Source organism: Saccopteryx leptura, chromosome 1, assembly GCF_036850995.1.
Source record: "Saccopteryx leptura isolate mSacLep1 chromosome 1, mSacLep1_pri_phased_curated, whole genome shotgun sequence".
Lineage (NCBI taxonomy): Eukaryota > Metazoa > Chordata > Mammalia > Chiroptera > Emballonuridae > Saccopteryx > Saccopteryx leptura.
The window spans coordinates 49,194,131-49,210,737 of NC_089503.1; the positions used below are offsets into that span (position 1 = coordinate 49,194,131).

The window sequence follows — 16,607 nt, forward strand, 5'->3', positions numbered from 1 at the left end:
GAAACAGTTGATTAATCAATATTATTGATAATATAGTAGTTGACATGTAATTACTATGTCAGGAACTATGCTATGTGCTTACATACATTATCTCATTTAATCTTTACAACAACTCCATAAATACTGTTATTCCTATTTTACAGATCCAGGAACTAAGAAGAGAAAGCAGTTACATAACTTTTCTGAAGTTACATAGTAAATGGTAGAGATGTTTGAACTAGTCTGACCCCTTTTTATTATAATAGGAAGATGATCAGTTACATAATGAATCTGTTGAATTTTAACAAATAATTCAAAAAAGCAGGAACATAAATGAGTCAAGTGAGATTTAACCATGGTGAAAAAGAGAAAACATCTAGATGAGGCAGCTACTACTCAGCTATACCTAAATATCTATTGGAATTTCAGACCCCATATTGTCATATGTTAAGATTTTTTTATGAGAAGAAAGAAGTCTGGATTTGTATGTAATATCTCCTAAAATTTTAATTTCAAATAATTCAAATGTTTAAAATTATTGTGTGGCCCAAAGAAAATATGGCTGCAAGTTTGCATCTCTGATTAACAGGCTGTTGGAAATACAAAATTGAAGTTAGTGAGGGATCTGGGCAGGAGATGTATGAATAGGGAATCCTTAAGTGCAGATAGGATAGCAGATGTTTCAGGAGCTATATATTATATGTTAGAATAATAACCAGCATTTGACATGATTAGTTAAAATAATGTAAAAGTATGAGTTAACAAGTCAGGACTCTAAGAGGTTTTCAATCTTAGAGAAAACTGCTATAAAATGGAAAATTTAAAACTAGCAGATTGTGGCCCTGGCTGGTTGGCTCAGCGTCGGCTCAGCGTGTGGAAGTCCCGGGGTCAATTCCTGGTCAGGGCACACAGAAGAAGCACCCATTTGCTTCTCCATCCTTCCCTCTCTCCTTCCTCTCTGTCTCTCACTTCCCCTCCCGCAACCAAGACTCCATTGGAGCAAAGTTAGTCCTGCGCTGAGGATCGTTCCATGGCCTCCACCTCAGGCACTAGAATGGCTCCAGCAGAAACGGAGCAATACCCCAGATGGCAGAGTATCGCCTCCTGGTGGGCATGCCGGGTGGATCCCAGTTGTCCGCATGCGGGAGTCTGTCTGACTGCTTCCCCGCTTCTAAATTCGGAAAAATGAAGAAGAAGAAAAAAAAAACCCACAAAAACAAACAAACAAAAAACCTAGTAGATTGAACTGGGTGTATTTAAAATTCAATTTTCTAATAAATTAAAATCTAAATTCCAAACAATGACTTGAATTTTTATATATCCATGATGCAGTGGAAGCATATCAAAATTGTATCTATGTTTTCCACTGATTGAAAGTGGGAAATCTATGTTTCCCACTAATTGAAAGATTACGTTTTATCCAAATTTCCACTTTTTTCTACTTGGGTTACTTTTTCCTACCCCACTTTCTCATGGATACTCATGCCTGTAAAGCCCTTATCAGAGGGGTTTACAATCAGCAAAGATTTTTAATTATGTAAAACCTTTTTTTATTTTTAATTATCAAGTTACAAGTTTATCAATTAAAAGACCATCTAGATTTTAGGGCTCAGTAAATATTCTCTTGGAAGTCTAGACTAGTGTTTTTAAACACTATTCTATCCAATTAATGTATTACTAGTCATGAATAATATAAACCAGTTAGTTATATAAAAGTCAAATATCACATATAGGAAAGATTTGGGGCAACTGTAAAGCCCTACAGAAATTATAACGAAATATTATTCTGATGTTATTTTGAAGCTAAGGGGGTCCTGAAATTATAAAGTGAAACCTTTTGTATTTGAAACACAATTTGCACCTTTCCCAAAAACAAGTTTTTTTAAAAAAAACATTTTAACTAATACCAAGAATGAGACTAATCTTTTCCAGTTGTTAAAGTTCAAGTGAAGTTGACTTAACAGCAATAATTGTGGTAATATAATAAAAGGGGGGGAATGATCAGCCTAATATATGACAAACATCTGAAGATGCTGGAATTGTTTTGAACCTTCAGAATCACACCACACCCATGGAGCCCTATGATCAGGTTTAAATGTCCTAGGAAAAACTGCAACTCTCTTGAAAATTGAATCAAGGACTAGGTACTTTCAACCTCAAGAGCTGTTTTGACACGTCAAATCTAGTTTGGGTCTTTGAAAATACCGCCTTGTATCGAACATATTCTTTAAAAGTCGTGCGTGTTACACACACACACACACACACACACACACACACGCTTTTGATTACGCATTGTATCAAGAACTGTATATCCAAAATGAAGGTGGGAAAATTTCTGTTGAGTAGTACGTATATGGAAATATGACTCCATTTTTGGATGCCTAAAATGTCGCAAACGATTTAACACTTCATTTTACGGTACCCTCCCTTAAAATATTACCTGAGAAGTATAAATAGTTTACTCTGCCAGGTTTGAAAAACCTAATACTACTTGTTATGGTGGGCCTTACACAAAATAGAAATACACAGCTGCCAGTCTTCAACATTTTAAAAACCACTAAAACCAAAAAAGACCCAGGACTAGCAATTAAAATCCTCCAAAGCCCGCGCTCCGAAAACATTTCTTCCAAATTGGCCTGGCATATTCTGGGTATTTTCCGTGACCTCTGGCCGGACATATCTTAGGGAAAAACTGTTTCTGTGTGAGGTACTAAAGCAAACAGTAAATCCCTCCTATCAACCCTTTCTCATTCACTCTGCAGGGGGTGGAATAACTAGGGAGCTGAATGAAGCTTTCTTTACGCATTTGGGTGTACCGTCTAGTCTCCTGAGCCCTACTGTGCCGCTCCTCCCTCCCGCCCTCAGGCAGCCGGAGCCGAGCACCCGGAGACCAACACTGATTCCAGGCGAGGCGCCCCGTAGGCACCAGGCCTTAATCCTGCAGGCCCATCCCAGGGAAGCCCGGCCTGCGAGGGACAATCACGGCTTCTTGGAGGCGCCAAGAAAGTCAGTGCCCCGACAGGCTACGAACAAGAATCAGACAGAATAGGGGAAGGGCGAATATACTTCTCACATTTCGGTGAGAAAACGAGGTAAAAGGGAAAGACGGTGGTATAACTTCAGCATGGGGTGCGGACTCGGGGAACAAAGACAGGAGGAAGATGAGACAGCCACGCCAACGCAGACTCAGAACGGCGCTCCGACTTTACGCAAGTAGCCCGCAATTCCACGGTGCTCCGCTCCCCTTACGCCACCGGCCCGGCTTCAGAGCCTTCGCGAATACGGCTTTGCGCACTGCGGCGGGGGTGCGCCGCAACCCAGCTTGCCCTACGGCTCCTCCCCGCCATCCTGCGCGGATTGGTAGTGGACAGAAGGCAGGATGCTGATTGGGTGGCGACGGAGGCATTCGGGGCGGCTCTGGTGGGTTCGGCTGCCCCCAGAGTGATAAGTTCGGCTTCAGACACGCCTCAGAGCCAGCGGTGAGTCGGAGGTCTATGGAGGTGGCGGCGAGTACCGTGTTGTGGCTGCAGCCGCGACTTCTCTGAGCTGAGAGTTTCCAGCCGTTCCCGACTCCTTCCTCCCCCTTCCCTCCCCCTTTTTTGTTTTCCGTTCCCCTTCCCCTCCTTCCCCGTCCCCGGCGACCGGATCCTGAGGAGGCAGCTGCAGTGGCAGCTGAGTTCTCGGTGAAGGTGAGTGGAGCCGCCGCTGCTGCCTAGGAGAGCGCTCTAAAATGGCCGCCGTCCCCAGGCCTCCTCTTTTTGAGTGGTTACAAAATGGCGGCCGCAGGCCGACCCGGGCGGGGCGACTTTTTGTAGCGTTTCCTCCGCGCTTTGGGCACCTGGAAATTCTTCGCCTTTGTTCTTTTTTCCTGTTGCCAACGGAGCAGAAGACAGCAACCCTGGCGGCCCCGGCCGTCCGCGTGGCTGGGAGCCGGGCGGGCCACAGCGCGGGCGCGACCGTCCAAGGAGAGCGTGGTTGGGCTGCACGCGCCGCAGCGGGGAGGGACGCGGGTCGGCCGGAGGGCCCGGCCGTTGGCGCGGGACCAGCCGAGACGCAGGAGTCCCGGAGACCGCTCCCCGCAGGGAGGTGTGTGAAGCCCGGCGCCGGCCCTAGCGGCAGGGCTGTTGTTCGTGGCGGGGATCGAAGGGCATCCCCCGCGGGCCCAGTGGGACGAGAGAGGGGAAAGAAAACAAGGATTTGTGGTCTTGTGTCAGTTGGGAAGCGGTTGTCAGTCTCTTGGGGATTTATGGTGGGAGGGGGCCCTTTGCGAGGCGGCGGGTGGGAAGGAGGCCGCCTTCCCGAATGGAGAACAAAGAGCCGGGCGCTGGGCCGGCGGGGGTGGCCCGCTCCGCCTCGCCGAGGCTGGCCCCCGGCGGCTCTGTGGGGAGGCCGGCGGAAACACTTCCCAGCTCCAGCCTGGCTGCAGGAGTCCACTGCTCTTTGTTCCAGGAAGGGAAGACACGGGGCGGAGGTTCCGCTGCCATGTTGTGCCCTGGTCTTCCGCCTGTTGGGTGCCAGGCGCCGTGCACCCTTGTCCCTCTCGCGCATCTCCCCGTTGTCCTCTGTGCGGAGGAGTTAAGTATGGACAGAAGGACGGCTGGACAATCTGTCTCTGATTTAATCTGTTTGGTGTGTCGTTGGGGCATTCAAGTATTAGGACATTTTCCACATAGTATGCCCCTGTTGATAGAGCTAGGTTTCCTGTTATTGATCAGAGTGCTCAGTTTTAAAAGAGGTGGAATGTGATTTTTTTCAAAGATTTGTTCTTAGCTGTTGAGATGTTCTTATGTACATTTTTGTGAAGGCTCTTGGCTTTCTTGAACACAACGGAATTTCCAGGTAGCTAAACAAAACAATTGTATTGCCTATTGATTGAGAACATTCTGTTTGTCTTAGGAGATCTGCAATGCAGTGAAAGTTCAATCAACTGCAGTGCCACAATGTGAAATAAATTATAATTGAAGGAGAGTTTATAGACTTGTATGTTTGCAGTGTCTAATTTTGGTACTTTTTCTCATTCTAGGTTTTTCATTTCTCCTGTCCCCATCCCTCCCCACCCCATCCATTAATATTATTCTTTTGAAGATTCTTCGTTGTCAAGCCGCCAAAGTGGAGAGTGCGATTGCAGAAGGGGGTGCTTCTCGTTTCAGGTATGTGTAGATTTGTTTTGGGCAGTTGTTAGAGAGCAGTCACAAGACCAAAAGAATCACCACACCAAATAATTCTGAATAAATGTGCTTTACATTTAATTCATAATGTGTCGTGTTTGTTTTTTAAAGTCCTGAAATTTTCACTATTTTCATTATTTTCTATTACTTGCCATGTGAAAAATAATCCGTTATTTGGCTTTCCAAATATTTAGCCTAATCTTTATTTGTGGTGTGATTTCTAAAATACAGAAAAATTAAAGAGATCTTTTATTCCTTAACACATAATTGGGGTCTAGTTTTAAAAACTGTTTTCCTTTTAATCAGTGCTTCTTCGGGCGGAGGAGGAAGTAGGGGTGCACCTCAGCACTATCCCAAGACTGCTGGCAACAGGTATAGTGAACTTGCAAAAGCCATGAGTTTTACAAATAACAGGTTTATATTAATAGTCACTGTCATGTGTAATAATATACATAGTTATGCAAGTAGACATCAGAAATTAAGTTTATTGGACATGGTTTCTACTACATAACCTAAATTTAGGTTATACATGCAGCATGGTCATGAGACTTTAGAAAATGTTTGTTCCCAAGATGAGACGTTGGCATCTCCTGGGAGTCTTATTGGAAAGGTGAATTAGGAGGCACTACCCCAAACCCACTAAAGCAGAAACTGGGGGTGGGCCCAGCAACTGGTTCGAACAAAGCCCGTCAGGTGATTCAAATGCACATTATTTGAGGACCACTGATTGTGAGTTTGTAGTTGTTAGAGAAGTTGAGAAACTCAAAACTGAAAAATTTCTATATTTAGAAGGATTTCTAATCAGTATGACATTTGGTATGTATGGTTGGATGCTGTTTTAAATTGTCTTAATTTTAATTATAAATTTATTAATTTGTACTAGCGAGTTCCTGGGGAAAACCCCAGGGCAAAACGCTCAGAAATGGATTCCTGCACGAAGCACTAGACGAGATGACAACTCCGCAGCAAACAACTCCGCAAATGAAAAAGAACGACATGACGCAATCTTCAGGAAAGTAAGAGGGTAAGTTTATATAGGTCTGTTTGGTCCTTTTGCTAAAAGGAGGAAAGAATGGGTTAGCTGTGTTTCTTTTGTGGCTATGCTATATTACTCAGGAGCAGTGTTCATGCCCAAAGTGTGTATTTTAAGGAATGCCAGTGTCTTAAAGTGCTTAACAGCACTGTCAGTAAGTATTTTAGGGCTTAGCCTTGCTTTCAGCCTGTCATGCTGCTATTGCCAGTGTCTGGTGTATAACCCAGTGATGCACAGGACTGGGCTTAGCTCCTCATCTAGCCCTGATAATAAGGAAGCTCTTGTTTTCTGGATTTGGGGGATGTATGAAAGATTTGTTGTCAGACAGCTGGAGACCCCTAGTTAGGTACAGATTGTATAGTTTAAACAACAGTGGCAGGTTTTTTAAACATCCCTTTGGTTAGATAGGTAAGGAAAACATCTTGATACTAAAAGAAGACGATAGAAGAAAAAAATTAACGATTTAAAAGCTGTTTTTCAACTCAATTCTTCGTGTGTTGCATGACACTTAAAGTGTGATTTCTTTTTTCCCCAGCATACTAAATAAGCTTACTCCTGAAAAGTTTGACAAGCTATGCCTTGAGCTCCTCAATGTGGGTGTAGAGTCTAAACTCATCCTTAAAGGGGTCATACTGCTGGTAAGTTAAATGTTGGCCTAACTGAAAAGGAGAAAGAAATACATTGCTCACAAAAATTAGGGGATATTTCAAAGGGAACATGAAGCGATAAAATACCCCCTAGTTTTTGTGAGTGGTGTATTTAATAAAACCAAGTTGGTTTTTTTACACTTGCATTATTGCTTATGAGCTAATGTAGGGTTTTCTCCTTTTATTTTTTAATTTTTATTTAGTTGAATTTATTGAGATGACATTGGTAATGATTTTTTTCTTTTTAAGACACTTTATGGTATTGGATTTAAGAGCTGGATTTTTAAGTTCTTCATACTGTGTATGCTTGGAGAGTTAAAATGGGCTTATTGTGAGAATTTATATTTGATACTAAGGAGTACTGTACATTTTCAACTTAATTCTGAATGTTGACTTGACTCTTCTATTTTTTCCCAGGCTATTTGGGTTTTATTAGGTTTTCCTTCTGTGGAAAACACCATATTTTGGTTTTGGAAATGAATTGTGTGATAGTTGATAAAACATTCCAGTGTCTGTTTATATTTGATTTTCAGCATATTTCGAACTGAGGAGGGAGGGGTTGAGCCTACTAATGAGATCTGTATAATTGAATTTTTTTGATACAGTATAATAGCTAACATTTAAATTTTTGGTTTTTCCAGGCTGTGTGCTAAGCACTTTACAATGCATTGTTTAATTTAGTTTATACAGTAATCCTTACAAAAGAGGTGTTCTTATTCCGAAATTATAAATGAGGCATAGAGATTTTGCCGGTATGAAATTTGAGATCTAAGATATTAAGACTTCAAAGAATTATTGAATTATAAAGGAAGAGTTCTTTTAGGTTGTCATTTTTAGTATTTAACAAATGATATTTTCTATAGATTGTGGACAAAGCCCTAGAAGAGCCAAAGTATAGTTCACTGTATGCTCAGCTATGTCTGCGATTGGCAGAAGATGCACCAAACTTTGATGGCCCAGCAGCAGAGGGTCAACCAGGACAGAAGCAAAGCACAGTAAGTGATAGTATTTGCTTTGCCTCTTTTTTTTTTTTTAAGTGAGGGGATAGGAGATCATAAGGCAGACCCTCGCATGAGTCCTCACTGGGATCTGTCTAGCAACCCCCATCTAGGGTTAATGCAAGCTCAAATCAGCTGAGCTATCCTCAGTGCTTGGGGCCCACGCTCAAAGTAATCGAGCCACTGTCTGCAAGAGGGGAAAAGAGAGAAGTGGGGAGAGGGAGGGGAAGAGAAGCCAGTGGTCGCTTCTCATGTGTGCCCTGTCCGGGTATTGAATCCGGGATATCCGCATGCCAGGCTGATGTTTTATCCACTGAGCCAGCTGGCCAGGGCTGCTTTACCTATTTTAAAGTTGATTTGGAAGACTTCATTACTAAATCTTGCGAAATGTCTTTTGTTTTTAATAGACATTCAGACGCCTCCTAATTTCCAAATTACAAGATGAATTTGAAAACCGAACCAGAAATGTTGATGGTGAGAGTTTATATTTGACACTAAGGAGTACTGTACATTTTCAGCCTAATTCTGAATGTTGACTTGACTCTATGTTTTTTCCAGTCTATGATAAGCGTGAAAATCCCCTCCTCCCCGAGGAGGAGGAACAGAGAGCCATTGCTAAGATCAAGATGTTGGGGAACATCAAATTCATTGGAGAACTTGGAAAGCTTGATCTTATTCATGAATCTATCCTTCATAAGTGCATCAAAACAGTAAGTATGATTGGAAATTTAGGTTTAGATAATCACTGTATACACATACTTATTTGGGGAAATGAGTCCATTGTAATTGCTTTTGTTATCTGAAAATGTTAGTAATAAGTGTATATATTGATAATAGTGAGATGGGTTGGGGGGAGGTATTTATTTGTTCCACTTAGTTGTGCATTCATTGGTCTACTTCCTTTGTGTGCCCTGACTGGTGATTTAACCCACAACCTTGGTGTTTTGGTACGATGTTCTAATCAACTGAGCTAACTATCCAGGACCTAAGCATTTTAGGTAGCTGGCAAAATTTAACTATTCTGAAATATGGGAGTAAGTGGTGTAGTAAGGTAGGAGTAGAACTGATTACTGTGTTAAATAGCTTAACTTGGAGGGATTTCTTCAACGCAAACTAAATAGAAAGTACTATGTTAGGTACTGTAGGAACTATGAGTCAGTGTAAATGTAAGGGAAAGTGGTATGTCTAAACATAAGATTTTTGTCAACATGGGCTTGCCTTTTTTTTTTTTTTTTTTTTTTTTGTAGCTTTTGGAAAAGAAGAAGAGAGTCCAACTCAAAGATATGGGAGAGGATTTGGAGTGCCTCTGTCAGATAATGAGGACAGTGGGACCTAGATTAGATCATGAACGAGCCAAGGTATGTGTGTTCTAACAAATGGTATAAATAGTTTGTCTTAATTTTATTCAGCCCAGATGGCTTTAATTTGTGATACTACAAAGGATTGCCATATTTAATTACTAACCTTGACTGTAATCTAGAAGTTTTAAAAGCCGTTTTAAAAGCCTTAAATAGTATGTATTTGTCATAGCACTTTTTTTTTGTTTTTTAGTCCTTAATGGATCAGTACTTTGCCCGAATGTGTTCCTTGATGTTAAGTAAGGAATTGCCAGCAAGGATTCGTTTCCTGCTGCAGGTAAAACTTTTAAAAATTGTGTTGTTGAATTCATTTTTTGCTGTTCAGAATATTAAAACTTATTCATCTATTTTTAAATTTAAAGGATACTGTAGAGCTGCGAGAACACCATTGGGTTCCTCGCAAGGCTTTTCTTGACAATGGACCAAAGACGATCAATCAAATCCGTCAAGATGCAGTAAAAGTAAGATTTTATTTTTTCCTTTTATCAAGTGGGTTTTAAGATTCGAGTTGCGAAAGGGCCATCTTAAAACTTGAGCGTTTTCTTAATCCGTTGAGGTTCTGCTTCCTGGCAGGTGTCACTAGTTTGGCTCAAAGTTCTTTTTTTTTTCTTCTTTTTTTTGGTGACAGATGGAGTCAGAGAGAGGGTTAGATAGGGACAGACAGGAAGGGAGAGAGATGAGATGCATCAATTCTTCGTTGTAGCACCTTTAGTTGTTCATTGATTGCTTTCTCATATGTGCCTTGACTGGGGGGCTACAGTAGACTGAGTGACCCCTTGCTCGAGCCAGTGACCTTGGGCTCAAGCTGGGGAGCCTTGCTCAAACCAGATGAGTCCACGCTCAAGCTGGCGACCTCGGGGTCTCAAACCTGGGTCCTTGGCATCCCAGTCTGACGCGCTATTCATGCGCCACTGCCTGGTCAGGCTCAAGTAAATTCTTAAAAACTCGACATCTTATCTTACCTGGTAGAGCTCAGAAGTTATTTAAGTAGCACTATCGTCTACAGGTTTTTCTGTGTTTTTCCCTCAATATAAGAACTTTTTTAGCGAGAGGGTACAGACAGGCAAGAAGGGCTCGGAGAGATGAGAAGCATCAGCTCATAGATGCAGCATTTTAATTGTTCACTGATTGCTTTCTTGTATGTGCCTTGACTGGGAGGCTCCTTTAGGCTCAAGCTAGCACCCATGGGGTCATATCTGTAATCCCATGCTCAAGCCAGTGACCCTGTACTCAAGCTGGCAACTGCGGGGTTTCAAACCCTGAGTCCATAGTGTCCCAGGCTGACATTCTATTCACTGCACCACCACCTGGTCAGGCCCCAATATAAGAATTATATTTTTAGATAAAATAAGGCCCCAAACAAGTGTTTTATTCACTTTATTTCTTAAGGATTTAGGAGTGTTTATTCCAGCACCTATGGCTCAAGGGATGAGAAGTGACTTCTTTCTGGAGGGACCGTTCATGCCACCTAGGATGAAAATGGACAGGGACCCACTTGGAGGACTTGCTGATATGTTTGGACAAATGCCAGGTGATTTTGAATAAAACTGGTTTGGTTAAGTAAAAAAATCAATATAACATAGTAGAGTTGTAAAAAGTTGTCCATGTATGTATTTTAAGGTAGCGGAATTGGTACTGGTCCAGGAGTTATCCAGGATAGATTTTCACCCACCATGGGGCGTCACCGTTCAAATCAACTCTTCAATGGCCATGGGGGACACATCATGCCTCCCACACAATCACAGTTTGGAGAGATGGGAGGCAAGTTTATGAAAAGCCAGGTAATTTACATTTACAAATGTTTAGACAAGTATTCTTGAAATGTGTGGTTTAGTTCTGCTTTTTTAAAAAAATACGAATACTTCAGGGTTGTGTATATTTTTCTAAACCAAGTTTTATATCTAGCGGTTACTTTAAACTGAGTTAATGCTTATGCTTAATAAGATTAGTAAAATATTGATAAAGCCACATCAGTTTATTTGACAGGTTAGATTTTTATTCTTCCCGGTTTCATCTTTTTACTTTCTTTGGGCAAATTCAATTAAACTTTCCTATGGCTTGGTTCATTTCTTTGGTACTTTATTACCTAAATTTGTGGACCCCTTTTTATCTAGACTTTCTTTCTCCCTTTCTGAAATAGGGGCTAAGCCAGCTCTACCATAACCAGAGTCAGGGACTCTTATCCCAGCTGCAAGGACAGTCGAAGGATATGCCACCTCGGTTTTCTAAGAAAGGACAGCTTAATGCAGATGAGGTACTTTTGCCTATGTTACTTAATATACCACAGTTTGTCAATTCAGAAATCTATTGCCCGATGATTATAAAGAGACGCGTTATTAAGAGGACTTAATGCTGGAGTTCTTTATTTTCTTTCTCTCTTTTCTGTACTACTTTTTCTTTCTTTGAATGTCCAGCATCCTATGAGAGACGATTATGAGATATGAGGGCAAATCTCTTCTACAAGGTCTTTAGTGAGAGCAAGGAAAAAAATGGTTGTCAAGATTTTGATTGTGATTTCCCTCAAATAGAATGACTTAACTAAAAATAAATATTTTAAAAACTTTGTAACCCTCGAGGATCAGCCCCTGGACACGGATGCCTTGGAAGGAGGGAGGGTTTTTAAAAGATACTTAATTTAAGTTTTCTGGTTATTTTAATGATGCTAATCCTAGAGTGTTTTGGTACAAATACAAGATTTAATAGTATTTTATTCTTCTTTGGATCAGATCTTTGGTTTCCTTGCCAGTAATTAAATTTAACAAGGAGTACCTTTTTAGTTATTGGTGAAATTTACATTCTGCCCTAGATCCTATCATCTTTGTACTCAATCTTAGTATTTGAGTGTTACATTTAGTATCTTATCCTACTGCATGTTGTTAACTTTGGGTATCTCTTTTCATTCATTATCAATTCTAGATTAGCCTGAGGCCTGCTCAGTCTTTCCTAATGAATAAAAATCAAGTGCCAAAGCTTCAGCCCCAGATAACTATGATTCCTCCTAGTGCACAACCACCGCGCACTCAAACACCACCCCTGGGACAGGTATTGAACCATAGTATGATAACTTTTTCGGTACTTTCTGAAGTTATCTAAAGATTATTTTTTTCTATAGTGTTTTTCCTCTGAGGTCATAATTTTCTTTTAAAAACTTTTTTATTAAAAATGTATACCTGTTACATTGCTATGTTTTAGACACCTCAGCTTGGCCTCAAAACTAATCCACCACTTATTCAAGAAAAGCCTGCCAAGACCAGTAAAAAGCCACCGCCCTCAAAGGAAGAACTTCTTAAACTAACAGTAAGTTTTGATTAATCCCATAGTCAGTTCATGGATTATATTTGAATTGGGGGGAGAAAAAGTACTGCAGACATTTGTGTTCTTTTCAGGAAACTGTTGTGACTGAATATCTGAATAGTGGAAATGCAAATGAAGCTGTCAATGGTGTAAGAGAAATGAGGGCTCCTAAACACTTCCTTCCAGAGATGTTAAGCAAAGTGATCATCCTGTCACTAGACAGAAGTGATGAAGATAAAGAAAAAGCAAGTTCTTTGATCAGTTTACTGAAACAGGAAGGGATAGCCACAAGTGACAACTTCATGCAGGTAGGATACTTTTCTGATTCTATGAGTATTCTTTCCATTTAAATTTGATAACTAATAAAGTGACTATATATTTCTTTTTTAAGGCTTTCCTGAATGTATTGGACCAGTGCCCCAAACTGGAGGTTGACATACCCTTGGTGAAATCATACTTAGCACAGTTTGCAGCTCGTGCCATCATTTCAGAGCTGGTGAGCATTTCAGAACTGGCTCAACCACTGGAAAGTGGCACCCATTTTCCTCTATTCTTACTTTGTCTTCAGCAACTAGCTAAATTACAAGATCGAGAATGGTTAACAGAACTTTTTCAACAAAGCAAGGTCAATATGCAGAAAATGCTCCCAGGTAAGAGAATGCTGGGGATTTTTTGTTTTTTTAGGTCATACAGTGTAACTGTCCTTTCCAGATAATGAGATAAGCATTACCTACTACAAGTAGATTTCACTTTCATAGAAAATTATGATTTTTAACTACTTCAGGTTGCTTCAAATGTCAAATTTTCTTTGCTGGGTTAGTTATTCTTTTTCATGAACCTTATACTTTTGGGAAATTATTACTTGATGGTGAAAATGGTCTTGTGTCCTCAGAAATAGATCAAAATAAGGATCGTATGTTGGAGATTTTGGAAGGAAAGGGACTGAGTTTCTTATTCCCACTCCTCAAATTGGAAAAGGAACTGTTGAAGCAAATAAAGTTGGATCCATCCCCTCAAACCATATATAAGTGGATTAAAGATAATATCTCTCCCAAACTTCATGTAGATAAAGGATTTGTGAACATCTTAATGACTAGGTAAGATGAAGTTGGTCTGTGTATAATGCACAACTAACCTGTTTTTTCTTAACTAGAAAAAGTTGAAAGGGGCAAGGGATTAAGAATTTTGTTTAACATAGAAAAATTGCTTTTATATTCTAATAAGATCTTTTTCTCTGTAGCTTCTTACAGTATATTTCTAGTGAAGTAAACCCACCCAGTGATGAAACAGATTCTTCCTCTGCTCCTTCCAAAGAACAATTAGAGCAGGAAAAACAACTGCTTCTTTCTTTCAAGCCGGTAATGCAGAAGTTCCTTCACGATCACGTTGATCTACAAGTCAGTGCCCTGTATGCCCTTCAGGTGCACTGCTACAACAGCAACTTCCCAAAAGGTGAGAGGACCAGTATCGGAGGAGTGCAAGTGTGGGCTCATTTTTAAACGGCACACTGAATAAGGAGATTACATTTTGTCTTTTAGGCATGTTACTGCGCTTTTTTGTTCACTTCTATGACATGGAAATTATTGAAGAAGAAGCTTTCTTGGCTTGGAAAGAAGATATAACCCAAGAGTTTCCAGGGAAAGGCAAGGCTTTGTTCCAGGTAAATCTCTTCTTTTGCTGGAGAAAGTTGGTCTGCTTTTTCCAATTTACTTATTACTTTAATCAAGAGTACTTAAAACTAATACAAGCAAATCGGTTTGTACATATGTTGGTGCTGCTCTGGTAAAGTAGGCAGTAAACAGCAAAGTGAGGTAAAGCTATGAAGTGAACGGCTTCAGTTCCAGAGGTGTGTATAAGATGTTAAGTTACAACCTGACCAGGCGGTGGCACAGTAGATAAGAGCATCAGACTGGGATTTTGAGGGCTCATCTGGTTTGAGCAAAAAGCTCACCAGCTTGGACCTAAGGTCACTGGCTCAAGCAAGGGGTTATTCAGTCTACTGAAGGCTCGCGGTCAAGGCACATATGCGAAAGTAATCAATGAACAACTAAGGTGTCGCAATGCGCAGTGAAAAACTAATGAATGATGCTTCTCATCTCTTTGTTTCTGTGTGTCTGTCCCTGTCTATCCCTCTCTCTGACTCTCAGACTCTGTAAAAAAAATAAAAATAAAAAGAGATGTTAGGTTACAGCTGGCTTTTTTTAATCCACTTTAGATGAGTCGGTTGTACAAAAGTGAGTTTAAGCCTTTTTTAATGCTGGCAAAGAACAGATTGCTTCTAGGTTTCTCATAGCTTTTCACTCCTATTGCTTCTAGGTTTCTCATAGCTTTTCACTCTTAGTGAGTGGAATTCAAGTCCTAGCAGATTCTAAAATGACAGCAGGTTCTGTCATTCTCTGATCCCAGATACTCTGATTTAATAGGTCTCTCTGGTACACGATCCACGTGATTATATTTATAATACAGTCAGTACTAGTTTTCAAGGGGATCAAGCTTAGAGAAACACTGGTCTATAGCAGTGTTTGTCGATCACCAGTATGCAAAAGTTAATTATCCTGATGTGTTGTACGAAGGTTATGTACTTAATGATTTTGTTATGCTTAGGGTGATTTCTGTCTTTAGTGGTCCCTGAAATAATACTTTTTCACTAGTCCACGAGTGTAAAAAGGTGGAAAACCCACTATAGTATCTTATCTTGACTCCTTAGGTTTACAAACTTGTTTCGTGAGGCTCAGTCACTCTTCCAGCATCTATACTTAGCTCTGTCCTTAGAAAATTGAATTCAGCAGTTTGCAGATGAAGCTGGAGATCTGTTTAGAATCTTTTCCCTACCTCCTACCCCCTCTCCCCAGTTACTGCTTTAACACATTTAGGTTTAAAAGGAGTCTCATACTAAATGATCCTGAAATATAATTGGAGCAGTGTCAAAGAATGAGATTTGAGCTAACTTAGATATAAACAGCTTATATGTAATCCCAAGTCTAAATAATGAACACTTTATAAGATAACTTTAAATTTGATGTATGTCCTGGAGGCTGTTTGCAATTATAAAAGGTATAATACTACGTAAAACTTTCTCCTTCAATGGATTGCTCGTTTGGTCCTGAATCAAAGCTGCTTTGAGATTTTCTCTGTAAGTAATACCTATTTAAATTACAAATTAATTTACAGGTGAATCAGTGGCTAACCTGGCTAGAAACTGCTGAAGAAGAAGAATCAGAGGAAGAAGCTGACTAAAGAACCAGCCAAAGCCTTAAATTGTGCAAAACATACTGTTGCTATGATGTAACTGCATTTGACCTAACCACTGCGAAAATTCATTCCGCTGTAATGTTTTCACAATATTTAAAGCAGAAGCACGTCAGTTAGGATTTCCTTCTGCATAAGGTTTTTTTGTAGTGTAATGTCTTAATCATAGTCTACCATCAAATATTTTAGGAGTATCTTTAATGTTTAGATAGTATATTAGCAGCATGCAATACTTACATCCTAAGTTCTCAAGCAGAAGGCAGTCTATTGCAAGGATCTTCTTTGCTACCAGTTATCATAGGCTGTTTTAAGTTAGAAAACTGAATTAGCAACACTGAATACTGTAGAGATGCACTTTGCTCAGTAATACTTGAGTTGTTGCAATATTTGATTATCCATTTGGTTGTTACAGAAAAATTCTTAACTGTAATTGATGGTTGTTGCCGTAATAGTATATTGCCTGTATTTCTACCTCTAGTAATGGGCTTTATGTGCTAGATTTTAATATCCTTGAGCCTGGGCAAGTGCACAAGTCTTTTTAAAAAGAAACATGGTTTACTTGCACAAAACTGATCAGTTTTGAGAGATCGTTAATGCCCTAGAAGTGGTTTTTGTGGGTGTGAAACAAATGGTGAGAATTTGAATTGGTCCCTCTTATTATAGTATTGAAATTAAGTCTACTTAATTTATCAAGTCATGTTCATGCCCTGATTTTATATACTTGTATCTATCAATAAACATTGTGATACTTGATAGAGTTGTGTGTGACTAAGTTAGCATCCACCATTTCCTAAAGGAACAAAACATTCTCAGTACTTTAAGTTATTACTGGAACTCCTTTGCCATAAGTTTCTCCTTAGGTCAGGTTACTGGAAGAAACC

General features: G+C 40.1%; 1 protein-coding gene and 1 non-coding gene across 2 annotated transcripts; both read left to right on the top strand.

Moving 5' to 3' along the window:
• Positions 1 to 3,140: 3,140 nt before the first annotated feature.
• On the top strand, positions 3,141 to 16,479 carry EIF4G2 (eukaryotic translation initiation factor 4 gamma 2). The gene is made up of 23 exons (XM_066360067.1): positions 3,141 to 3,339; positions 3,657 to 3,668; positions 5,003 to 5,129; positions 5,454 to 5,519; positions 6,031 to 6,171; positions 6,716 to 6,818; positions 7,691 to 7,822; positions 8,233 to 8,299; positions 8,384 to 8,535; positions 9,073 to 9,183; positions 9,377 to 9,460; positions 9,546 to 9,644; positions 10,573 to 10,714; positions 10,804 to 10,964; positions 11,324 to 11,437; positions 12,100 to 12,225; positions 12,376 to 12,480; positions 12,570 to 12,785; positions 12,869 to 13,127; positions 13,370 to 13,574; positions 13,718 to 13,929; positions 14,016 to 14,137; positions 15,649 to 16,479. Exons 1-23 carry the CDS (start codon positions 3,141 to 3,143, stop codon positions 15,712 to 15,714), a joined length of 3,021 nt encoding a protein of 1,006 aa, XP_066216164.1. The 3' UTR covers positions 15,715 to 16,479.
• Positions 11,491 to 11,633, top strand: LOC136389985 (small nucleolar RNA SNORD97). Its single transcript, XR_010748517.1, has one exon. It is a non-coding gene; the product is annotated as a small nucleolar RNA SNORD97 (small nucleolar RNA).
• Positions 16,480 to 16,607: the final 128 nt, after the last annotated feature.